Genomic DNA, 26,266 nt, shown 5'->3' with positions numbered 1-26,266 from the left:
TCTGCTGATAATTTTTTTTTAATTTCTCTTGAAAACAGAGTACAGATTAAATAAGGGTATTGGGTTTGTCAGTTTCAGACACTTGGGACTTTTTTTTCCCAGAGAATGGAGGGAAGGGGGGTTGGGGGAAGGGGCTCTTTTAATTTCAGGGAGAAGCAAACCATTTCATCTGTTATTTCCACTGGAACTGATGCTTGGAGTGGGGGAAGGAGGTGAGATCAGTGGATCAGTCACCAGCACTGTCATCAGCATTGCCAGAGAGGTCAAGGGCGGACATCATGGAATCAGACAGCTTGCTGGCGAGTTTATCTGCAGATGGAGAAAAATGGGCAGTCACTTGGTGGCTGGCTTGCCAACAGGAGGCCTGCAGGAGCTAGCCTACATTTACCTTGGTCTGCACCAAACTCCCAAACTGGCTCCCTAACCGCCCCCTCCCCACCCAACACTAAACAAAACAACTGGTGAGCTAATGGCAGCCACTGCTCAGCCTCACAGGAAGACCCATTTGTCTACCTATGAAATGATCACCCCAAAATAGCTTGTATCTCAGAGTGTCAGAGTACTGAGCTTCAAGTATTTTTCTCTTCCTAGTATCAAAACAGCTGTTTTCTTTTACTGTGTTGAACTTATTAGCACTCTGCCATGACCCTCAAAGCTCTCACGGCAAAGGGGCAGGATGGCAGTAGGGGCTTTGAGCCTGAATGCTCACCTCCATCCTCCAGCCACACCTTATTGTTCCTCAGGATTCCCCTCAGACATCACCTCCTTCTGGAAGCCTTCTCTGATCACCCCTACCCCACCACGACCTCCAGGCTGGGTTAGGTTCCCGCACTGTGCTTTCTATGTCTTCACAGTGATCACTTTGTGTTGCCAATGTCTGTTTTCTCGTCTCCTCCCCACTCCCCAATAAGACCAGCAGTTCAAGAGCAATTCATCTCTGTATTCCCAGGACTCAGCGTGGAATCAGGCCAAGAGCGAATGGTTATGAACATAGTCTAGTTCAAAGAACAGGGCTCATGGGATCAGTCAAATCTAGGTTTGCATTTTGGCCCCATCAAATACCTTGAGTGTGTCACTTAATGTCTCTGGGCCCCAGTTTCCTCACTTAACAAATGAGAATAAGACTTTTGCAATGAGTTAGTGAAAATTAGTATAGCATGAAGACCTAAATGGACCAGCCATACAGCAGACCACCATTGAAATGAAGGGAGAAGTTATTTTGTGAATTGATGGGGAAATATCTATAATATATATTGAGTGGAAAAATGATGTGGCAAAACTATATGTTCAGGAGACTAGCCTCTGTCTACAAAAAGAGAACAAAGAATATACAGATATTTGCCTGTGTACCTATCTCAGGAATGAGATACAAGAAATTAACTGGTTGCCTCTGGAGGGATGCCTGAAAGACTGTGGGATTGGAAGGAGACATTTTATTGTATATTCTTTTGTACCCTTTGGATTTTGAATATATCGCCTATTGATAAAGTAAACATATATAGCCTGAAAGCTTCTTAACACATAGAAAGCAGGTGATAAATAAATGGTGGGTATTTGATACATAAAACTAGGCCAGTGGTTCTCCAAGTGTGGTTCCCAGAGGAGCAACATCACCACTAACTGGCAACCAGTTAGAAACACAAATTCTCAGCGCCCTGCCACCCACCCACCCAAGGTCCAACTACTCAGTTAGAAACTCTGGGGGTGGGTCCCAGAAACCTGTGTTTTAATAAGCCCTCCAGGCAATTCTAATACAAGCTAAAGTTTGAGAACCACTGTGCTAGCAGGTAAGCCTCCTAACCCCTCCCTGCCCCCTAACCCTGGCCCGGGGCTGGACACATGGAGATGCTCATTCAGGAGCCCCTAATTAAGGCCTCAGGTAGGTTCTTTTTGGAGCACAGGGCTGTGGTCAAGTGCCCCTACCTGTACGCTTCTGGAGCTTCTTCTTATTCTTCAGGGCAGATGCCAGAGCCTGGCCCTGCTGCAGGGGGTCTGTCTCCATGATCCTCTGTAGCATCGGGCGGCGGTCCACTGGGCAGACATCCACTGAGCTGTTGTTCCTGGGGTGAAGGTCCACATTGCGCTTAGCCCACCCCATCTGATGACGGTTTGGATTGGTGCAATACCCAGTGAGATCTCCGATCTGGGGAAAGAAAGGACAACAGTGAGGTCTGGGCCCCCAGAGTACCTCCAAAGACTTCTGCAGAGGAGGCAAGGACAGGCTTGCATAAGAACAGGAGCCTTGGAGCCACACAGAACTAATAAGCTTCAAGTCTGGCTCCACCACAGACTAGCAGGTGCTTAGTTATCCTTTCAGCCACAATTTGCTCATCTGTCAAATAAGGGTGGACAGTAGGTAGCTTGCATGGCTTTTACAAGAATAAAATGAAAAAGCAGAATTACTTGTCAATGACAATTGGTATTCAATGATTCTTTGTTCAAGTGACCCTTCAAGGTCTTACTCAATTTAACAAATATGTTCTGACACCAATTTTGTGCCTAGCTCTGTATGGGGAAATGTTGGAGAAATGGCTCGGATGCAGTCCCACCTTCAGGAAGCAACCAGGCTAAAGAGGAAAAAACCCAACCACACCTCAAGTTAGAATGTAGTAAGTGCCCACCAAAGAAATGCAGCGTAAGTGACAGAGGCTGAGGGGATGGTGGTGGTCAACATACTTCTGCTAATGGAAGGGTCATTCCTGACTGAACACTGGAAAAGCAGAGAGCATACCTGGGCACCCAAAAGGGTGTCTATTTGGCTGTAACAGAAGGTACATGTGGTCAGTAAAAGGTAATATTGACAGGAAGCTCACTATGTGCCACGTACCTTTCTAAGCATACACATATATGTGTGTGTTATACATATACATACATATGTATATGTATACATGTACTCACACACACCTGTGTATTAACTCATTTAATCCTTGCAACAATGTCTTTGACAAACAAGGCACGTAAGGTCACACAGCTAGTAAGCAGTAGAATAAATGAGAACCCAAGCAGTCAGGATTCTGTATGTATGACTACCTGCTACACTACAGTGGGTAAAAGGCAAGGCTACCACACTGTACAACTATGGGGTTGCGGGGGTGGGAGGGGGCACCATTTACAACATAGCACTCCTAAATGGAGTTGTGCAATTGAGTGGCCCTACTCAGGGCCCTGAACCTGAGCCTAGAATTTGCAGTATGGAGTAGGGAACTACTGCTGGTCCTTGAGGAAAAATGGTATGTTCTGGGGCTTATGGGCTCAGTGAGAAATATCAGGGGATGGCCTTAAACTCACAACTTTAAACTGATTTTCCTGTAAGCACTGGGGGGACTTTCGAAACTATGTGAAGATGGGAATGGCGTGATTCCTACCACTGCCCCAATGCAGGCCTCATCATTTCTTACAGAGCTCAGGCAACAGTTTCCTTCCTGGACTTCTTACCTCCACTCTGGCTCCTTTCTTTCCAACTTGATTTTTACCCCAGCCACTGGAGTGATAGTTCTAATACATAAACTTGACCATGTTGCTTCCCTGCTTAAGAAACCCTTCCAGATATTATATAGCCATCAAAAATGAACGACAGAGGATTTCCCTGGTGGTCCAGTGGTTGAGAATCCGCCTTCCAATGCAGGGGACGTGGGTTCAATCCCTGGTCAGGGAACTGAGATCTCACATGCCGCGGGGCAACTAAGCCCACGTGCCACAACTACTTAGCCCCCGCATGCCACAACTAGAGAGAAGCCCTCGCGCTGCAATGAAGAACCCACATACCACAGTGAGGATCCCGTGTGCCACAACTAAGACCCGATGCAGCCAAATAAATAATTTTCTTTTTTAAAAATGAAGGACTGTTCTTTAAGTAATCATGTGGAACAATCTACAAGATGAATTTGTAAGTGAAATAAGCAATGTGCAGAACAATAAAAACAGCATACGACTATTTGAATTGAAATAGATCTGTTGGGACTCCCCTGGTGGCTCAGTGGTTAAGAATCCGCCTGCCAATGGAGGGGGCATGGGTTGGAGCCCTGGTCCGGGAAGATCCCACATGTCACGGAGCAACTAAGCCTGTGTGCCACAACTACTGAGCCTGCGCTCTACAGCCCGCAAGACAAATACTGAAGCCTGCACACTTAGAGCCCATGCTCCACAACAAGAGAAACCACTACAGTGAGAAGCCCATGTACTGCAACGAAGAGTAGTCCTCACTCACCACAACTAGAGAAAGCCCACACACAGCAATGAAGACCCAACACAGACATAAATTAATAAATAAATAAAATTTTTTAAAAAAGCATTGAAATAGATCTGTTATCTGCTTTTATATATATATGTGTGTATAAAGATGGAGTAGCTCTGAAAGGACACTCAGGAGGGGGCAGGGTGGCTGGGAGAGAGAAGCAGGAGAGAGATTTACTTTTACTGTATACCCTTTACCTTTCCTTTTTTGTTTTTGGCCACGCCACACAGCTTGTGGGATCTTAGTTCCCCGACCAGAGATTGAACCCAGGCCCTCAGCAGTGAAAGCGTGGAGTCCTAACCACTGGACCGCCAGGGAATATCCTACCTTTTCAATTTTATACCATGTACCTAATCAAAAAAATATCTTAAATAAACAAAATGGGAAAAAAATTTTAAACCCTTTGCCTCCCCTCCCCCACAAAACATAAACAACTTTCAGTGTTTACCTATTACCCATGGTTTAAAGTCAAACTCAAGGCCTTCAATGATCTGACACCAGATTCATCTTTCCCCGCCTCTACCCTCACTCCAGTCACCTCAGACCACTAGTGATTTCTGCAAAATAACACGCTCTCACCCTTTTGGGTCTTGGCACGCACACTGGCTGAGCCCCTGACCACAGGTTGCTGCCCCCCTTGCCCAGAGAATTCCTCAACCTTCAAGACGTGGCACAAGCATCAAGGCCCCCTGGAATACTTCCCTGACCCACAAGTACTATAGGTTAGTTAGGGCCCTTAGATCCATGCTTTTCCAACCTCTGCCCCCAACCCCAGCCTGTGTGCCTCCCATCACAGTGTAGATATCCGTGGTTGAAACCACTAAACTGTGACCTCTCGAAGGGCAGCGATGGGGGACTGGCAGACATAGAGGCTGAAAAAGCCTCCAGAGATCATAGCAGAGCATATCTACTTGATCCTGGGGAGCCATGAAAGGGCAGGTGACCTTTGGGACCTGCCATATGGAACAAATGTCCAGGTGGGAGACAACTGGAAGGTTAGGTTAGGGTTACAGGAATGGTAGGAATAGAAAGAGGCCAAGAGCATCTCTTAAGATTTAGGCAGGAGAAGCCACAGACTTGGTGACTGACTGTATATAGGATCCAGGATACTAGTTAGAAGGAAGGAAGAATCAGGGTTGCCCAGGTTTGTAACTTGAAGAAGCGGGTGGATAGACAGGGATCCTGTTCTCTAGGCTAGAGCTGGGCTGGGAAAGCTACTTGAGAGAGCATGCCTCCTCCTTGGACCTGCCATTGCTTGGCAAAGGATGCACCCTGCCTAGCACCCAGGGAGCCCACAAGGTATGAATGAACAACCCGCATCTCCCCAGTATTATAGGCGGACCTTGTGGGAGCCAGGTGGAAGGGACTGACCATTTCCCAGAGCCCGGGGTAGAGGAGAGTGTTGCCATGAAGAAAGAGAACAGGTACCTTATACACCGTGGTTTTATTTTCCATGGCATCTGCTATTTTCACCATAGGAGAATGGAGCCACTTGATCTCCATTTCGAGCGGGTCCATGTCACCCAACAGCTCATCAGGTTCTCCAGTGGCCAAGCCTTTAACACAATAAATACCACTGTCAGGGCCCTGGCTCCTCCCTGCTACTAGCCCCCTGGTCAGGCCTCAGTGGAAAGGATATGTGGACGCTGCCCAGGGTAGTCAGGAGGGAAGGCTCTTTTATTCCTGCTGGGAGGCCACATGACAAAGGATTCAAGATGTGGGTTTTGCAGTAGGGTACTCGCCTGCTGGGAGCTGGTCTTGGAGCCTCAGCTTCCTCATCTGGAAAATGAGAATGCCACAAGCCCTATAACAAAGGGCTGCTGTGAATTACAGCAGAGGGTACCTGAAATGCACTGGCCTGAGACACTGCTCTGTAAATGGCAGCTACTGGGATTCCCTCCCCAGGACCGGGCCTCTCTCCCTCTCTCTCTGGTGCCTTGCCTAGAGCTGGCCTCCAGTGCAAACCACAAATGTGTCCATTGCCCTGGGCCTCTAATCCCTAATCTTCAAGATTCAACACTAGGGCAACTAGGAAATTCTCACTATTAACCACTCCCTCTTCTCAATTTCCGGGATCTCTATCTTTTGCCAAAGTACATTCTCACTGCCAGAGCCCTGCTTGCCCTCACACACAGCCAGAGTCAAGCATCATCATAAAAATGTGAGCACTAATTCCTCCCAGCTACCCACTTAATAGAAAAGCAAAGTTCAGAAAAAGGGCTGACTTGCCCAAAGCCACATGGGGGTAGGCAAGCCTCTTGTCCTCATTTGTAATCCAAGCACACTAAAAGGCCCAGAGAAGGAAAGCTACTGGCCCTCAAGAGAAACAGGGTAACTAGAAGCCAGGCCAGCCAAGGCTTTCTCCACTACCCCAGAGTGTCCACAGACAGGCCCAGAGATCACCAGGTACCTTCCTTGGGTGGGATAGAGAAGAAAGGAGCCATCAACCAGAGCTGCAGATGGTAGAGTATCTGAAGAGAACAAACTTCCTACAGGAGTTTCTGAAAGTCATACCTCTATACCTCAACAAATAACCATCTTAATAACAGCTAATATTTACCAAGCATGTACTATATGCCAGGCAGTGTTTTTACATATCAAATAAGTCTTCACAACTATCTTATCAGGTGGGTGCTACTGTCCCCATTTTACAGATGACATCATTGGACATGGAGAGCTTAAGAACTTGTACAGCACCACACAACACTCAAATTTTAATCCAGGCAGTCCATTCTTTTAACCACTTAGATACTGAGTTGGGAGAATCTTCAAAACAAGGCAAGAGAGCTAGTTTGAATGCCACGTCTGCCTGTCAATGACCATGCACCATTTAGCAAATATCACCTTTCTGTGTCTCAGATGCCTCACCTGCCAATGTGGATAAAAGTAAAAATCTAGAAATGGACATGCAATGGCTGTGACAAAACCTGGAGCAAAATGAGAGAAGGGGTTTTTGAGAGGAGTATCTCAGTCCACTCCAGGCCTCAAGAGATGGGGAAAGGAACCTCACACTTCGTAAATACCTCACCGTGTTCCAGGTACTTTGCTGATTTTTTTCCTATCTACCAAGAGCCCACAACCAGCTGCCTCCCTACCCCACCCCACCCCCATATTCCCATGACCCAGATTACAATTCTCCACCTTGTGGGAAAAGACATTAAGGTTAAAGCTAGTTAAACAGTTTTCCCCAAGTCAGAGTAGAGCCAGAGCAGGGGGAGGTCAAATGTAGGACCTGTTGTCAGGTCTGTGTGGCTCTACTAGGGCAGGACCAGGTGCCAGGCAGGCCAACCTACTCGCCCTTACTTACATTCCATGGTGTCCTCATTGGCCTGCTCAGTATCCTCAATGTCGAAGACCTCAGTCATCTCCTTAACGATCTCAGCACTGAGATGGGCAGGCAGAGTGTGGGTGGAGGGTGGGAGTGTATAGAAGCTGATCTTCCCGCTGAATTGGGAGGTGGGAAGAAATTGGTGATCTCATTAAGACAACAAATGACCAATCAAAGAGAGAATGAGTTGAGGGTCAACTAGAAAACCCAGACAGTTGCTTCTGAACAAGAGGTTGAGCTGCTGGATAATCACTGGGCTTAAGTTGCCAAGCAGGATGTGACCTGGTGCCTTGGACTTCCCTACCCAAGAAGTTAGGCTGCCCCGCCGCTGCAGTGAACACAGATGATCCCCTTCATGGAGCCTGACTCCCAGCAGGCTTCACCCTTACACCTAGCCCCCTCCTCACCTCACCCAGTCAGCCAGGACAGCTTTGGCTGCCTGCTCCTGACTGTATATGCCCCCCTTCTTCTTCTTCCCCAAGCGGTGGGCCACTGCAGTCAGAAAGTGCTCAGTGGTCTGGAACCCAGAGACACCGTAATAGCTGGAAATCTGGTGAAGAGAGGAAGAAGAGAAATCATGAGGAAGAACGAAGGGCCCTTGGAGCAGGGTAGGGCATAAGCAAGAGGCCCGCGTACCTCCTCCAGGTTGCAGCGCTGAAGAATGGTCTCCACTGGGGTCACAGGATCCGCCAGCTTCTGCACATGAATGCAGTTGCACAGGATGGTGCCCACCTCCGAGTTGGGTCCTGGGACAATGCCCGGGGCATCCAGCAGCCTGATGAATTTGTCCAGGTAGACCTCCTGCATGAACCTGGGGTGGGAGAGGGGAGATATGAGGACACAGGACGGTGATAAGCCCAGATGTGCCTGGCATCCTCTAGGCTCCAAGCACCCAGTTGAGAGAAGGGGTGGGACAGATGGCACACAGGTGAAGGCGGAGAGATATGGGGTCTGATTCCAGTCTAGCCTCCACCACCGGGGACTGAGCTGCAGGACCACAGGCAAGCTTCTGACTCTCTGAGCCTGTTGCTTCACCGAGGAAGTGGAGCTGCTTATTCAGAGCCCAATCTTGCATGGTGTCGGGAGGCTTCAAGGAGCTAAGTGGGGGAAACACCCAGCTGGGTGCCTGACCCACAGCCAGGGTGTGCCAGGTAAATGAGGGCTATTAGTGAGACTCCCATGCCCAGGGAAGAATCAAAGGCTGGTCCAAGATAAGGGACAGGGGCTGAAGGCGTGGGAGTTGGGGGAATGGTAGGGTAAAGGATCTGTGAAGTGGGGGAGCAGGCAGGTGCTTACTTGGTGACCCCAGGAACGGCTCCCACACTGCACGCACGGCTGCGCTTCAGGCTATTGATCAGGCTGCTCTTCCCAACATTGGGAAGGCCTACAAAGGAGCAGCAGATGGCTCAGGGCAGGAAGGGTCCTCAAGAATATCTGGGACAGCCTGTGTGTGGGAGGCCCAGGCAGGGGCAGTGTGACCAGGCCATGGGGGAGCCAAAAACAGAGCCTGGCCTCCTGCCTTCCCATCCAAGGCCCTGACCAACCCCCTCCATGGTCTTTCTACCCCTCTCCTCCATATGTGAGCAACCTGGCTAGACGTGTCCCTCTTTCTAGATGTGGCACTCACCTCCTACCTACAAACAGCCTGGGAAAGACGCTCAAAGCAAGGCCTCTGTGACAAAATCCAGTGGAGGGTGGACACTGGGAAATGTTGTAAGACAGAATCATCCATCCTGGTATATAATTCACCTGGCAGGGGGTGGGGGGAGCTCATCTCCAGATGTCAGTCTCTGAGCAGCTTTCTGCCTGTGGTGCGTGTTTTTTTGTTTGGGCATCTGTGAGCACCTCTCAGCCTATGGATGTCCTCGTCTATTTCTTCCTCACTGGGTCTCTCATTCCCACCATTCTCTTTCTCTGTGTGCTAGAACTTACACATGTACTGCTCCCTCACAGATGTGCCTGTGTATATATCCCTCATGTATAGAAGTCTCTGTATATCTTCTGTCTCTTGGTTGTTCTCATTCTAAATACCACTGCTTTTCCCATTTCTGTCTTTCTCACTCCATCTTTTTCTCTATCACATCTTTCTTTGTCTGTGTATCTCTGTGTATCTAAGCACCTCTTTCTCTGCCGGTTTGTCTCACTGTATCTCATTCTGGCCATTGTCCTTTCTCTCTAATTCTCCCCACCCCACCAATTCTACCTCTTTGTAATTCCCTCTATGTCAGCTCCTCTCAGCTCTTTCTGTACATGTTCCTTCTCTCCATGGGCTTGTCTCTCTACATGTATGTCCTTCCGTACGTGTTCCACTGTGTCTCTTTTTCTCTGTGCCTCCCTAATGCCCTCTGTATCTCTATTTCTCTATATATACATATATATCCGTCTCATCATAGACGTGTATCTGTCTCTGTGACTCTGGGGCGTGACTATGTCTGAGGGTCGAGTGTATCCGGGCACGTGTCTCTCCGTGGCTCTATTTCATTGGGGAGGGGAAGCGGAGTTGGGTGAGTGTATGGGAAGAGCTTGGTCTGCATGTATTTTGCCTCTGGGTCTGTACATGTCTCCATACATGTGGATGTGTACATGTGTTTGTGGATCTGTATGTGTGCATAGGTCTGGGGGTGCATTCCTCTGTGTCTGCATCTTTGTTCCTGCCTCTATGTGTATCTCCCTCTGAATCTCTCTCTATCCCTGTGTTTGACTCACTCATTCTTTCCTTGGGTATGCATGTCTGCCTCTCTACTTACATGGGAGGGTCTCTAGCCCTCTTATGTTTCTCTGCAAGTCTCTGCGCACACTTCTTTGTGATCATATCTCCCTCTCTCTGCATGCCTCTGTCATTCACATCTGTCTTCCCTTTCCACTCCCCACCAATCCCACCATTTGGCTTCTCAAATCTTCTGTGTCTACTCAGGTATGCAAATCTATACCTTTTTCTCAGTGTCCACCTTCACTTCCTCTCCCTGCGGGTCTATCTCTGCCTCTCTCAATTTCCCTGTTCCCTTCCCACCAGCCTTCCCTCAGTACCCTGGGTTCCAGGTTTGAGCCTCAGCTCTGCCTTGTCTCACCCAGGGCTGAGCCCTACAAGTCCCTTTCCCTCCTCTGAGCCCCAGTGTTCTTATCTATGAAAGGGAGGTGTTCACCCCTCCCTCCCACAGCTCTGGTAGAATGAGATGAGGCCAACTCCAAGCCCGGCCCCGCACTTTTGGTCCATGGTTCTAACACTCAAACCATGGTGGTGATCCTGAGTATGCCTTCCCACGTCCACCTATCCAAATTACAAATCACAAGACCCTTCCTGAACAGTTCCTCTCCTCCCCCCACAAAAGTAACATGAAGTTCCCAGAATCCTTTGCCCCAATGAAGCCCCTGCACAAGGAAGAAGCCTGGGTCCCATGACCTCCCCCAAGGCCTTACCCACAACGCCCACACGGATATGGGTGCGCACTTCACCCAGGCGGCAATAGTTCCCCAGAACCCTCATGAGATTTTCAGCTCCAAAGCAGGCTTTGCTTTTCAGCAGTGACTCAGAGGCTTGATCCACTGGCACACTGCAGCGATTCTGGAAAATGAGGGGTATTATAGAAGAGGCATCAGGTGGGAGATGTGGTCTCAGCTCAGATTTCCAACTTTCAGGGCCGCCTCCCTGTGATCACTGAAACCCCCAGCCTGAAGCAGAGGGCTTCTCACATAGGCCCTGAATACCTGCCATTTCCCTGCTTCCACAAGGCCTATTTTTCCACTGTCTTTGCACCTCCAGTCTTCTCTGTCCCTGCCTGTCTCTTGCCTCCCTCAGCAGGGGCAGGATAGCATCCTTGCCTCTAGGCAGGCCAGGTTTGAGTTCAGCTCTGCCTCTCACAGGCGTGTGCCTGGCAAATTCTGATTTCATTCTCTGGGCCTCAGTGAACCTCGCCTACACAGTGGGGACGTTTGCCTCCCTGTCTGTGGAGAGAAGAGATGGTGCCTGGCCCACATAAAGTCTACCTTCCCTTGATTCCTCACACAGGTCAAGGTCATTTCGGCCTCCATCTCCTTACTCCTGATGCTACCTCCTCTGCCTACAATGCCCTTTCGGCTCTTCTTCTGTCCTTACTTACCTACCACAGTACTTCAAAATAGGAATTGACTTAAATATCTATTAATAAGAAACAGATTAAGGAGCTATATCCTTGAAGTGGAACACAAATGAAAGAAAACTGTTAAAAAAGGATGCTTATCACATTTTTGCCATGAAAAAGGCCAAAAAATCATAAAGGAGATATCATGTTTCTCCCAGATGAATAAAGATTTAAATGTTTAATGATATCAAATGTTGGCAAGGGTGTAGGGAAATAAGCCCTCTCACACATTCATCTATCCCATTAGTGGGAAGATAAATTGGTACAGCCACTGAGGGGTGGGGGTGGAGGAGGTGGGGTGCTGGGGAGCAATTTGTCAGTGACTAGGAAAATGTAAAATGCAAAAAGCCTATGACCCAGCCACTCTACCTCTCAGTGCCCAACCTACACAAACACTTGCCCACTAGCCAAGACGTGTAAGAGTACATGTTGTAGTACTGGTTATAATGATAAAAAAAAATTGGAAACTAATTTTATTTAGCATCAAAAAGGTAGAACTCTATAGAAAGATCTTCAAGGAAAAAAAAAACAAAATGCAGGATGACATATATGATACTCGTAAACACTATTTTCTCTTTATAAACACATCCACATATAATATAAAGCACAGAAAAACATCTGGAAGGATACACACCAAACTAACAATGGTGGTTACTTCTGGATATGGATAAAAGAGTTTGGAATTAGAGGTACCAGCGTAAGGATATTCAAGCTTCCATCTATACAGTTGACCCTTAAACAACACGGGTTTGAACAGCACAGGTCCATTTATATGCAAATTTTTTCACTAGTAAATACTATAGTACTACATGATTCGCAGTTGGTTGAATCTGCAGATACAGAACTGCAGATATGAAGGGCCAACTATAAGTTATACACAGATTTTCCATTGTGCAGAAGGTGGATGTCCCTAACCCCTGTTTAGTTCAAGGGTCAACTGTAATTGTTTTTATTTTTTCTACTTTATTTTTTTAAATAAATAAGTTTTATACCTGGTACAAAATTGAAAAAACAAATGTCCCCCAGGACCCAGTTTCTCTCCATCAAAGCAACAAATGTTTCTGTATACTTTAATATCTTACATTGAAAACACATTTCTATGTTAATGATATAATTAGAAAACAGTGTAGCCCCAGGCTACCCTGAAAGAGGCTAGATGTCCCTGGCCCCAGCTTACCAGGTTTTTGACCTGATGCTGGGTGCTGGCCTTGAAAGCCACAATTGGCAGCTCATTCCGAAGGTATTCCAGCCACTTCTCCACAACCTCCTTGGGGACCAGGTCTGGGGAAAATAGGAACAGAGAGGACTGGAAAGGAGAACATCACCTCGATGGCTCACTCTAAAGATGCAGCCACCCACATCTAAGACTTGGCCCACCTCCTGCCAACAGATATCTCCCTAGCACTGACAGTCCCTGTCCAGTCCCCAGGTTAGAGTTAGAAAGGACAGTCTAGTCTAGGGGACCAGTTGGCCCTCCCTGAGGAGACCTGTTTCCTCAAGGAGAATGGGTAAACAGCTCTATGGTCCTAGATGCCTTCCTTCCAGACCAGGGGGCCCAGGGTACCAGAGGCCTCCCAAAGACAGTGCTTCCCACCCCTCCCTGGATCATTCTAGGTTGGGCCAAATGTCAAGAATAACCTTGACAAAAATGGCTACCATTTATGAAGAACTGAACATGTATGTACCAAGCACTTTATCATTAATTCTCCAACAATCCTATGAGATTGGGACAATCACAGCCCATTTTACACCTAGAGAAACAGAAGCTCTCAGGTGACATGACTTGTCCGAGATCCCAGAGAAAACAGACAGCAAAACTGGGATGAGACCCAGACCTGAGTGACTCGTGAGCCGATGTGCTCTTCTGCCCCAGTGTCCGGGTTCCAGCTTGGGAGAAAAGAGGAACTCTCCAGGGTTGGCCAGTCACAGATAAAGCTCAAAATGGCAAAAACAGGGGACTGAAAGGCAGACAGGCTTTAACTCCATTCCCAACTTCTGCTGTACTGTGTGTGTGGTGTGTGTGTGTTTAGACAAGTGACTTCACCTCTCAAATCCCTGGCTTTAAAAACTCAAACAAGAATTCCTACCTTGCACAACTGTTATGGATACCACTGAGTTGCTGGGTGTCAGGGTCTGGTCCAAGCTAGTTTTTCAACAAGTCCTGGTCCCTGCCTTGCCTTACCCAATACTGCCCAATACCCACCAATCTTGTTCAAGACCAGGACCAGCTTCTTGTTGCCTTCTGCCCGCAGGACAGTCTCCTCCATTTGGAAGCAGCGGCAGCCCAATGGGTCCCTGGCATCCAGGACTTCTAGAATCACATCAGAGTATTCCACCACCTGCAGGGCAGGGAATGAGGGATGAAGGCAGGGAAAGAACTGGGTAGCAATCAACAGGCCCATGAAAGAAGAGGTCTCCATCTTAGGAAAAACAGAAGCAGAGAGGAGACAGCACTGGATTGATGCCCTCCCTAAAGGGCCTTAAGAAATGCGCCCCCGGGACTTCCCTGGTGGTGCAGTGGTTAAGAATCTGCCTGCCAATGCAGGGGACACGGGTTCAAGCCCTGGTCCAGGAAGATCACACATGCCGCAGAGCAACTAAGCCTGAGCACCACAACTACTGAGCCTGCACTCTAGAGCCCACAAGCCACAACTACTGAGCCCGTGTGCCACAACTACTGAAGCCCACATGCCTAGAGCCTGTGCTCTGCAATAAGAGAAGCCACCACAATGAGAAGCCCACGCACTGCAACCAAGAGAAGTCCCCGCTCACTACAACTAGAGAAAGCCCACGCACAGCAACAAAGACCCAATGCAGTCAAAAAATAAATAAATGAATAAAAATTTAAAAAAAAATGGGCCTCCATACCTTACGGAACTCCTTGTAATAAGCCTTCCTTGTGGCCTCATCATCCAACTGAGGAAACATATTTAATTCCTCCAAAACTTCCTCCTAAAGGGAAAAAAAGACAATGGTCCAGGGGAGGAAAGAGAGTGAGAGCTGTCTTTGGCAACCATGGGAGGCTGGGAGAGCCATGTGAGTCCCAGCCCACCAAAGAGCAGCTTGTATCAGCCAACAAAGCCAGGAACTAGAAGAAGAAAGGATAGACCCACATGGTCCATGTGTGTGCCTATTTGTAAGTGTGTGTTTGAGCACCAGCTAGAGGCCTGGGATTGCACCTGAGTGTATAAGGGAGGAATGTAAGAGGGAGGTATAAGTGAGAAAAACAATCTATGGGGAATGTGGGATGGAGGAAGCAAAATGTGTACTTTATATTAGAAAAGGAACTTTAAGTTGGAAAGTATATATTCTGTGAGATGAGACTATATGCCAGAAAGGCAGTAAGAGGTCCTAGAAAGAAGACTCTTCTCTTAACTTTCCCCTCACGTTCTCATTCCTTCTCTCCCCCTGTCCCCTAGTCCAACGCCTCCCCACTCCCAGACCCCAGTCTTTGGGTTCCAGCTTGGGAGAAAGGACCTAACCAGGGTTGTCCAGTCACAGATAAGGCTCTTCACCTCCCTCTCACCCTCCCTCCATGTCCCTACTGTTTCCCGTCCTCTCTGAACTGATTCTCTACTCCCCCTCCAACAATCTCACACCCTTCCTCTTTCCTTTTCACAGATCAATGGCAAAAGATGCTTTTGAGCAAACCCACACCAGTCCTACCCAGGGGCAAAGACTGCTCTCTTACCTTGCGCTCAAACTCCTCCTGGCGTCGCAGGACATCCTGACAATAGCTTTCAATGGTCCTGCGTCGGTGTCTCTCTTGCTCCCGGGCAGCCTGCTGCTTCTCCCTCATCTCCTCAACCTAACAAGTGAACGCACACCAGGGCTGTAGCTGACTAGGTCTGCAGTCTAAGGGAGGGATGGAAGACCAAGAGTAACAGGGAGCAGGTGACAGAGGGAGAAAACAGTGTGACATGGCACAGGTGGGAGGAGCAGGGATACAGGAAGGGAGAAGATATGACAGCAAGAGATAAGGGGTTTGAGAGAAAGAAAAAGACAAAGAGATGAAGGAAGGGAAAGTATGGCAGACACTAATACAAGGAAGATATGTGAAGCTGAGAGAGAATGTGTTCTAAGTAGCGGGAAGCACTTAAGACCAGAGAGGAAAAGAAAACAAGGTCCTGGGATGCTCCATCATTTACAGAGCAGCAAGAGACAGCAGAAAAGAAAGGACATCCAGGAGAGTGAGATGACAGGAAAGCCAAAGTGAGAGTGTTTCAAAAAAAAAATCATGGTCTCAAATGCTGAGAATTTGAATAACATGAGGGAAGAAAGTTATCCATGAGTCTGATATCAGAGAACATGCTGGTGAGGCTGGCAGGGGTCATTCCAGTGGAGCAATGAGAACATAAACCAGACAGCCATGGACTGGGAGGTGAGCAAATGGACACTAAATCAAGTATCAAGGCAACTGCCCTCTCTTCCCCTTTCCACAAACAGCCTCAACAACCCTAACAGTTCTGGCCTTTGCCTTTCAACATTTCTGTAGACCTGGCAGTCAAGCCAGGCCCTCTCTCTCCAAGGGAAAGGGCTTACCCTCTTCTTCTTTAATTCAGCCTCCCGATTGGCATGATCATTGGAGTGAACAAACTGGGGAGCGGAGGCCACTTTGGTGGCTGCTTTCTTCCCATTCTGCTTTGCAGGCTGGTCACCACACAACAGGGAAAAAATGAACAGACTTAATGAACACATGGAAATCACCCTTCCCAGCGGGTGTTAAAGCTGCTCAGAAGTGTAGTTGTTGGGGGAAAGAGGAGAGAAGCAAACAAAAAGGGCTCTGTCCCCAGAGGTCTGCCCATCTGACTAGAAAAAGACCCTTCTTCCCCTAGCCAGGCAGGGACGTGCAGCCCTTGGAACAACAGTAACAGCATCACCTAGGCACTAGAAATACCAATTATCAGATGCCAAGACAGATCTACCAAATCAGAAACTCAAGGGTAGAGCCCAGCAATCTGTGTTTTAACCAGCCCTCCAGGTGATTCTGGAGGGCTAGTTAAAGTTGGAGAACCGCTGCTCTGACCCAAGTCCTACGTGTCCACAACTTTCCCAGCAGGACCAGAAGATCCAGGAGCTGGGGCCAAAGACTGTTTGAACCTCCCTCCTCTCCATGAGCAATAGGGACTTGGGAATTAGACAGACTCAAGTCCTAGCTGTGCTACCTTGAACCTAAGAACTTTCTCACTGAGGCTCAGTTTCTTCATCTAAAAAATAGGATGATGACAATCCCTAACCAAGGTAAACCAAGCACAAAGCAGTACATGGCTTGTGGTGGGAACTTAATAAATGCTGCTGCTTCTCTGCTGAAGCCACCCAGAGAGGGAGGGAAAGCCAGATCTACTGATTCCAATGCAGTGCTCTGTTTGGAGTCACCCAATATCTACCTGGTTTTGTGGGCCTCTTCTAGGGTGGGTAACCTGTTCCTGACCTTGTCGTCAACAATGGGTATACCTTACCTGAGCGTGGAACCAACTTACCTTCTTGCAGCCTTTGGAACTTTTACCTGGCTTTTTATTTTCTAAAGAAAGAAAAAAAAGCCATCATCCACCTACCCAACATTTGTTGAACCTTAATGGAGGTCAGGCCACACTGGGAACCTAAGGAAGCCTCAGACACCATGTCTGTCTAGGCGCACAAGACAGACACGGAGCTGGCAGCAACAGTGTCAGAGGAGGTACTGGATATAAATGTTCGGGGTATTCAGTGCAAACTGAAACAATTCTTAAGGGAATCCTGTGAAGAGAGCAACTTGAAGGTGCGCTTCTGACTCCTTTCTCTCTTCCAACTTCTAGCTGGGGCAGCTCAACAATTTTGGCACCAGGCTGAGGTGGGGGGCTGGTAGCATGGGAAAGTGATCTGAGGGTTAGGGTTAGAGTTAGGGACCCTGGTTAGTCCCTGGTTAGGGACTCTGAGGAGTCCCAGCCAGCTAAGCCAGAGTAGATGCCCTCAGCACATGGGGAGAGAACTGTCCCTTCCTGCTGACCCTGCTCATGTCATTGCCTCCAAAGGGAATTGCACTACACAGCTAAACTGCAACCTCCCTTTGATTTAAGGAGGAGAGAGTTCACCTTCTACAATCACGCCTTAACAAAGCCCAGCAACTTAAGGGGCCTCTTCCCACTTCAATGAGGAGTCCCGTCTGTCATCTCCTTCACAGCTGGCCTCTCAGAAAGAATGGCTTCCCTTAATTCTCACCATTTGCAAGGGGGCTAAAGGAATTCTTACAGGGGGAGGTTCTGGAAGGTCAGGATATATGCTACAAACAAATATAGGAGCAGCTTGAGATTATCAGAGAACAGGCTCCCCAATCACACTAGGTGGTTCACGCCAAAGCAGAGTTAATGTAGGAAACAGAGGAGTTAAATACTACTGCAGGACTTCCCTGGTGGCACAGTGGTTAAGAATCTGCCTGCCAACGCAGGGGACACAGGTTCGAGCCCTGGTCTGGGAAGATCCCACATGCTGCAGAGCAACTGAGGCTGTGTGCCACAACTACTAAGCCTGTGCCCTAGAGCCCATGCTCTGCAACGAGAAGCCCCTGCAATGAGAAGCCCGCACACCACAACGAAGAGTAGCCCCCACTTGCTGCAACCAGAGAGTAGCCCCCACTTGCCGCAACCAGAGGAAAGCCCATGCGAGGCAACAAAGACGCAACACAGCCAAAAAAAAATTTTTTTAATAAATTAATTAAATAAATAAATACTACTGCAAGTTCTTAAAGAGATTCAAGAAGATACTTCAAATGAACTGTGTGAGAAAAAGATTCCCAAAATTTGATATTGAATAAAAATTCAATTGATGTAGTGAAAAACAAAACAGACATCACTAATAACCAAATTAATAAGCTAGAAGGCCAAGGGAAGAGCTTGCTTAAAACAGGACAAAAATCCAAAGAAAAGTAAAAACAGGGGCTTCCCTGGTGGCGCAGTGGTTGGGAGTCCTCCTGCCAGTGTGGGGTACTCGGGTTCGGGCCCTGGTCCGGGAGGATCCCACATGCCCCGGAGCGGCTGAGCCCGCGAGCCACAACTGCTGGGCCCGCGCGCCACAACTTAAAAAAAAAAAAATGTAAAAACAGAAAATGGAGAATGGACTCAGGAGAGCTAGTATCTAAATTAACAGGAGTTCCAGAAAGAGAAAAGATACAAATGGAGAAGCAATTGTTTTTTAAAATAATAGATGAAAGTTTCCCAAGTTGAAAACAGGACTGAGGCTTCAGACTAGAAAGGCGCATGGAGCATGAAGATTAACAAAAGACATATGCCCTAGGCATACACTGATGAAATTTCTGAACTCCAAGGATAAAGAGAAAATCTTGTAAACTTCCAAACAGAAGGCATTCCCAACAAATGTGAGAGAAGCAGACAGCCTTCTCAAATCCACAATTCTGAACACTTAAGACAGAAGAATAACCATTACAAAGTACTGAGACAAGGGACCGTGTTCCAAGCTAAATTCCTATAACTGATCAATATTTCACTCTTACGTGAAGGTAAAAGACAGACATGTACAAAGATTACCACCTGTGTTCCCTTTCTGGTAAAACTACTTGAGGAAGTATACCAGCAAAAATAAGTATAAAATCATGCTAAAGGTCTCACTTTGGAAGAGTAGGGCAAAAATAGTTATTTAACTTTGGTAAAGTGATAAAAAAAATTTAGTTATGCTTGATATAAATATGAATGCAATTACCAACGTAATTTTAAGTCCTGGTGGAGGATTTCTTTTTAACTTGTTAAACTTTTTAAAAGTAATAAGGGAATAAGAAGAAACAAACAAAAAATATAAAATAAGATGGTAAAAATCAGACCAAACATATTAGTTATCATAATGAATGTGAATGGGCCTAATTTCCCCATAACAAAAAAAAAATCAGATACCAAGTCTCCTTTTCTTCCAAAGTACTCATGTTGCAATGAAAAGAATGTGAGGTTTGGAAGGAACCAGGTCTGGCCATTTTACTCAACAATTTCCATCGGCCTAACTTCCCTGGAAAATGAGGGCCTGCACTGGATACAGGCACACGATGAAAGAAAATACATCACTTAAAGTGGCGAAAAACGTCTGCTTCAGAGAGGAGAAGGAGAGGGGAGGAGAAGCGAGGAAGAGGGTAGGGGTGCAGTCACTACTCACAACACTGCAACACCCAGGAGCCGCTGTTACTGTTTTTTAATAGCTTCAGAGAGAAAACAGCTACCATTTTTTAGCCAGCCATACCTAGGTTCCTGTTCTGGCTCAATAACTACCTAGCTATATGACCTTGAAGAATTTCCTTAAATCTCTCTGACCACCAATATCTCCATCCACCAACTCTCATATCAATACTCAAAGGTGGCTCTCTCCATTCATCCATCATCTCCCATACTCTCACCCCACTACATCCCTGTATCCCCAGCCTGGCAGTGACTCTGCCCCCATCCTCCATCTACCCCTGCATCCGACTTCCCACTATGCCCTCTGAAACTCCCACTTAGGAGATCAGCACTCCCCTAATTCTTCCATCTTTTCTTGGGAACAATTCCTCAACCTCCTGCCTTAATAGAGACTCAGCTCTCCCCTGAGGACACTGCTTCACCTACAGGCTTGAAAGGTGGCTATTAGTTTATATTAACATGAATACCTTGGAGCCAGTAGGTGCAGGAGGTATCTTGCAGACTCACCACTGCCAAACCAATTTCTCCCTCTTGTTAAAAAAGAGGGGGGAGGGGGGAATCCTACTTTTTTTTGAGACTGCTGCTATGCCTGTCACCTATGAGTCACTTTTCCTCTTTTACTGAAGCACCTAGCTCATAGCTTTTTTTTTCTTAATTATCTTTTTTTAATTTTTGGCTGCATTGGGTCTTCGTTGCTGCACGTGGGCTTTCTCTAGTTGCAGCGAGCGGAGGCTACTCTTCACTGTGGTGCACAGGCTTCTCATTGCGGTGGCTCCTCTTGTTGCAGAATACAGGCTCTAGGTGCACAGGCTTCAGTAGTTGCAGCATGTGGGCTCAGCAGTTGGGGCACGCAGGCCCTAGAGTGCACAGGCTTCGGTAGTTGTGGCACGCGGGCTCTAGAGTGCAGGCTCAGTAGTTGTGGTGCACGGGCTTAGTTGCTCCGCGGCATGTGGGAATCTTCCCGGACCAGGGATTGAACCCGTGTCCCCTGCACTGGCAGGCAGATTCTTAACCACTGCGCCACCAGGGAAGTCCATAGCTTTACTTTCAACTGAACTCCTGCCATCATCAACCTGGGCAACTTTGGTGATCACTGGGCCCCTTCCAATGCTCAGGTTTCCCACTTCCTTGACATCCCCATTCCATGTAGCCACCTGCCCACGCATTGCGTTGGTGACATCTATGATCATCATCTATAACTGCTTGTACTTCAGAAAGCAATCTCAGACACCCCTCTCAACTATCTTCAAGCACATTTGTTCAACCTCCTAGAGACTTCCAAAACACTGGCGCCACTCGGTTCTTTATTCAACGGCCACCCTATTTCCCTCCCTGTGCAGCTTACATTCCAGTCTGTCATTACGATGGATTACATACCTGTGCCACCAATCATTGATGGTTGTAAATCTTTTAAATGATAAAACGTACCCTCCTTTTTAATAGCCATTCAAAAACGTACAACAGTTGAAACTGTATGTGAACACTCTTTCTAGGGCTTCTCAATAACCTTCCCAGATTTAATCATTATCATTACCATTTGGGTCCAAGGTATCTCTAGCCCAGGGTGCAGGGAGCTGCACCATGAAGCACCTCCCCCATCTTCCGCTGCAATCATCCTAGTTAGTCTGATCAAGACTTCAGTTGCAATTTAACAGTGAAAGTCTTTGTTTTGTGTGCACATGTAAAGTTTTTCTATTTAATTTAATGTTCACCATTTTCCCACTAATGCAGATATGTATGATTGTTCTTTAACAGGTAATACAGTCAGATGGTTCCAAAGTAAAACCATGTCAGATGTAGAAAACAAACTTATGGTCACCAGTGGGGAAAGCGGGGGAGATAAACTGGGAGATTGGGACTGACATATACACACTACTATATATAAAATAGATAACTAATAACAACCTACTGTATAGCATAGAGAACTCTACTCAATACTCTGTAATGGCCTATGTTGGAAAAGAATCTAGAAAAGAGTGGATATATGTATAAGTATAACTGATTTACTTTGCTGTACACCTGAAAGTAACACAACATTGTAAATCAACTACACTCCAATAAAAATTATGAAAAATAAATAAAAATAAAACCATGTATTCTGAGAGATCTCCCTCCCACACTTGTCCCTAGCCACTGCAGTCCCCTCACCACAAGAAACCACTTTATTAGTTTGTGATGCATCATTCAGTTTCTTTATGCAAATACAAATTTATATTCTTATTTCCCTCCATTTTCTCCCAGGGAAGGTAACATACTATGTACTCCTATCAGCAACTTGCTTTTTTCACTTAACAAATCCTGGAGATCTTTCCATCTAACAGTTTTTCCATATAATAGTCTTTCCATATACTACTTCCTCATTTTTTTAAACTGCCAGGGTTCCTTTGTATGCATACACTCTATTTCACCAGGTAATTATTGTTTTTCATCACTATTAATAATTCTATTACCAATAAAAATTAATTAAAAAATAATACTTCTATTATTATCTTGTATTTGATATTCTTAAATAGAGTATAACTACTTTTGTTCACTTTTCTTGTGTTACGTGAAAAAATGATTATTTGCTTTTGGTATTAACATAACCAAAGTCTGATTCTTGATGAAATTTTTATGATTATATAAAGTAAGTGAATTTTTTTTCACCAAGCCCTACATAGGCAGGGCCACAATTCACACAGAATACAAGGCCACTGGGTTGCACAATTCTCATCCAGTCTATCCAGTGTGCTATCCAAATGTTATCATTTTCTGCTTGGGCCATAGCAGGATAAAGGCAGGGAAGCACAGAACCAGACCTGTCCTACTGCCTTTGCCTTCCCTCTTTTAAGGAAGAGTCCATGTATCACATTTGTCTTCTCCCTCTAGGCTGTAAGCATCATGGTGGGAGGAGGGGGGGATTGAGTTAGCACTATTAATTGAGACATTCTAGTGCCTGGCATACAGTAAGTGCCAAATAGCTATTCCTGGTCATGCTGGGCCCTTGGGACACAAAGATGAACCAGATGTCAGTGAGAAGTTAACAGTGTTGTGAAAGAGACAGACCCAATCATAGAGTCAACAGCCCTGGTTCCTGTGGGTACACAGACAAGTAGAAACCAAGGGAGGAGGTTAACAGGAGGGATTCCCAGAGGAAATGATGTATAAGTTGAAATCTGAAAAACAAGCAAGAGTTATCCTATTAAAGGATGAGAAGGAAAGGGAAAGAGTCCTGAAGGCAGAAAGAACAGCAATGTATCCACACTGTCTGTTTCATAGGTAAGAAAAATCCAAAGCTCAAGAGAGATCAGACAATAATTCAGTGGCAGACAGTGTATGCATCCTCTGAGGGGCTAAACTCCAAAGAGAAATGAAGGCTGAATCTTTAAAGCTAATACTTACAGACCACTTATTATGTGCCAGGCACTGTTCTAAGTGTTCTACCTATTTTAATTCATTAAATCCTCACAACAACACTGGTAGGCAAATACTATTACTGACTGGACAATTTACAAATACTGTGCGTCTGGACAATTTTTTTTTTCTTTTTTTTTGCGGTACGCGGGCCTCTCGCTGTTGTGGCCTCTCCCGTTGTGGAGTACAGGCTCCGGACGCGTAGGCTCAGCGGCCATGGCTCACGGGCCCAGCCGCTCCACAGCATGTGGGATCTTCCCGGACCGGGGCACGAACCCGTGTCCCCTGCATCGGCAGGAGGACTCTCAACCACTGCGCCACCAGGGAAGCCCCATTCTGGGAAATTTTTTAAAATACTATGAATATTCATTAAAGCTTAGGATTGGGAAGAAGTGGTAAAAGAAACTCACTGTGTCTAAGTTTCACCATGATGACTAGCTTGAAAGCAGGTAGATTCAAATCTGCAGGCTTTTTTTTTCCTGTTGGAATGAGAGAAGAACCAATTTGAAGACAGAGAGAGGAACCACAATGCTATAAGCCCCTTCTGAGCCCCCTGAAGGCAAAATAAAATGTTAAAGAACATGATAAGGAAGCCCTAACAATTAGAGGAATCTGAGAGAAGGGGTTATACTGGAGCTGGCACCTGGTATGGCTGAGTATAATTAATTATAATAATAATATTACAGGGAAGGTAGTGTCACACTACCCAATGGGAAATTAGGTCTAAACCTCTCTTCCTGGGTGGAGTCAGTGCCTCAATGCATCAGATATAGGATACCCCAGGTAAGGGACTAGCACTAAACCTCTCTAAGGGGAGAGTGGTATGCAAGGACAATCTGTTTCTACAAAGGGTATTAACTGCACCTCTTTTCCCCAAATAGGGGGTTCTCATTTACCCTGGAAGTGGGAGGAAAAGACATATCCCAGGAATCTACCCTGGGGAAAAGGGACCTCAGAATAGGGCTTTTTATCTGTATGTCTATGTGGACTGAGGTCAGTGCAAAATCTTGGGGGAGGGGGGAAAAATGTGCACCTGTATGTATGGCTGGGGTCTGTTCCTTGGTGACAGGGGGGAGGAGGGCAGGATGCCTTTTGTCACTCTACTCCAGGATACAGAGGAACTAGATAAACCGGCACAGTGGCTGTGTGCATCTCCGCTGCATGGGAGAGGAGCACAAGTCTACATCTTTAAGTTGTGCAGGGACCGGGGCTGGGGGGTACTTTGAATCACTTTATCCTAGGGAGGGCCATGAGATGGGACTGATATACCGATCTCCACTACAAGGTGACATTAGTGCCATGCTAACAAAGGGGGGAATTATGCAGCTTTGCATGAATGGGGTCTGCACCTTGCCCGCAGTGGGTTACTCTAGCCCCTTCCATGGGAGATGGGATGGGGCACGATCTGTTTATCTCGTGTACGGGTTGAAGTCAGCAGCGTGTTAATATTGAAGGAAAAGGACCTCTGGTTCTCTGCATGGGGGAGGGGGGAATGCAGCTATACATTCAATGGAACGGCCCTTACAGTAGGTGGGGGGGGGGTTCCTGTGGGTTTTTTTCCTGGATAGGGAGAAAAAGATCTGAGCTCCTCTACCTCGGATAAGGGGGTAGCCCATATGCACGCACTATGGGGTGATCAGTGATGTCACTGCTTCTCAACATTGGAGGGCACCTCTCTGCTCCCTTGGGGTCTCTCCTTTCCTACAGTTGGTGATTCTAAATCCTTGGGGAAGGGGGGAGAGGAGGGATGATCTGTGTCTACCTAAAAAAGAGAATAAATCTGAGCCCTTCTTCCCCGGGTACCCCAGGAGAGGCAGTTCTGACTGTCTCTTCATGGGTTAAGGTCTGCTGTTGTTTGCTGCAGGGCATTTTTGGGTCAAGCCTTTACAAATTCAGTATGCCAGCACCTGGGGAGGAGGTGGTGAGATCTGATTTTCCATAATGGGGACTCACTCTAGCCTAGAAGGGATAAATCTGCGTGCTTCTCTGTGGGATGAGACTTGTGCCTCCAAACACATAGGGAGGGGTGGTCTACCGCCTCTGCAGGAGCGGGGGCGAGACATCGGTCAATTAGTTACACGGGGGCGAGGTAGGGAGGTCTCTAGGTCTTGACGCTAAGGGAAGGAGGCTCACTCCTCTGTATATTAAAATTTCGGAGCTCCTCTATTCTGGTCGTCAGGCGGGGGTGGGGGTAAATACATCAAAGCCTCTGCCTAAGGGAAAAGGTGTGCGCTGAGGTGGATCTGTGTGCCTTAGCGCCAGTAGAAATCTGCGCCGTTCAGCCTCGTGAGGAGGGAGATGTGTCTCTTTACGGGTGGGGTCGATGTCGCCACACCTTCGGGGTGTCCACGCCTGTCTACACCGGGAAAATACGGAATGGAACCTCACTACCCTAAAAGGAGGAGGGCACTCGACGCTTCTCCACACAAGTGGGGTCTGTAACTCTCCATACAGTGTGTCCAGGGGTCTATACCTGTCCAGATGAGGTGCGTCCGTGCCCCTCTACCCCGCAAGAATGTGTTTGGGCGCATGTCCACAGGCGAGCAATCCCTGCCTCTCATCCGGGCCCTTCTACCCTGGAAGGAGCCCGACTCTTCACCTCTCTATTCCAGGGCAGAGGGCGCCTCGGGTTTCACCTGAAATAGTTGATCCTTTCGGCGCGGCCGGCTGGGTGAGCGCTCACCACGAAAAAAGAGAGTCGTGCCTTACCTCCACTTCCGGCGAAGATCTGAGAAGAGAAGACAGTACAACACTGTCAGCCCACAGACTGCGCTCGCAGCATTAGACTTCGACTTCCGGATCCCAGCCTCGCTGTGAGCGTACCCGGGGGCGGGGCTTAGGATTGACAGCTCGCTCCCTCCCGTCCCTTCCCCGGGGCCGCGCTGGCCCCGCCTCCCGGACGCTCCGTAAGGTAAGGAAATAGCCGAGCAGGGGAGGCGGCGAGGCGGCGAGGGGGGGAGGCGGCGAGGCGGCAGCGGTTCGTTGGCTGGTGTGGGCATATAACCTACTTGTAAGACAAGTTCTTGTCTGCGGGCCTCTG

General features: G+C 47.3%; 1 protein-coding gene across 3 annotated transcripts; it reads right to left on the bottom strand.

Annotated features, from left to right (window-relative positions):
• Positions 1-26,054, bottom strand: GNL3L (G protein nucleolar 3 like). 3 transcript variants are annotated; one of them, XM_004284759.4, is made up of 16 exons: positions 25,936-26,054; positions 23,637-23,705; positions 17,161-17,201; positions 16,223-16,330; positions 15,372-15,488; positions 14,549-14,632; positions 13,884-14,019; positions 12,858-12,961; positions 10,980-11,124; positions 8,859-8,946; positions 8,199-8,373; positions 7,970-8,112; positions 7,542-7,678; positions 5,663-5,790; positions 1,924-2,143; positions 1-309 (listed from the first exon to the last, which is right to left on the bottom strand). In XM_004284759.4, exons 2-16 carry the CDS (start codon positions 23,653-23,655, stop codon positions 227-229), a joined length of 1,728 nt encoding a protein of 575 aa, XP_004284807.1. In that variant the 5' UTR covers positions 23,656-23,705; positions 25,936-26,054; the 3' UTR covers positions 1-226. The 3 variants fall into 3 exon arrangements, with proteins under 3 accessions (XP_004284807.1, XP_033270691.1, XP_033270690.1); XM_033414800.2 differs by lacking the exon at positions 25,936-26,054 and adding an exon at positions 25,863-25,881; XM_033414799.2 differs by lacking the exon at positions 25,936-26,054 and adding an exon at positions 25,700-25,718.
• Positions 26,055-26,266: the final 212 nt, after the last annotated feature.

Source organism: Orcinus orca, chromosome X (assembly GCF_937001465.1).
Source record: "Orcinus orca chromosome X, mOrcOrc1.1, whole genome shotgun sequence".
Classification (NCBI taxonomy): domain Eukaryota; kingdom Metazoa; phylum Chordata; class Mammalia; order Artiodactyla; family Delphinidae; genus Orcinus; species Orcinus orca.
This window is presented reverse-complemented; position numbering and strand designations above follow the sequence as displayed.

Coding starts and splice junctions, on each gene's coding strand:
- GNL3L (XM_004284759.4), bottom strand. Junction 8,113..8,198: donor AGCGCTGCAACCTGGAGGAG/GTACGCGGGCCT, acceptor TCTCTTCACCAG/ATTTCCAGCTATTACGGTGT. Junction 5,791..7,541: donor CAATGAGGACACCATGGAAT/GTAAGTAAGGGC, acceptor ATTGTGTTAAAG/GCTTGGCCACTGGAGAACCT.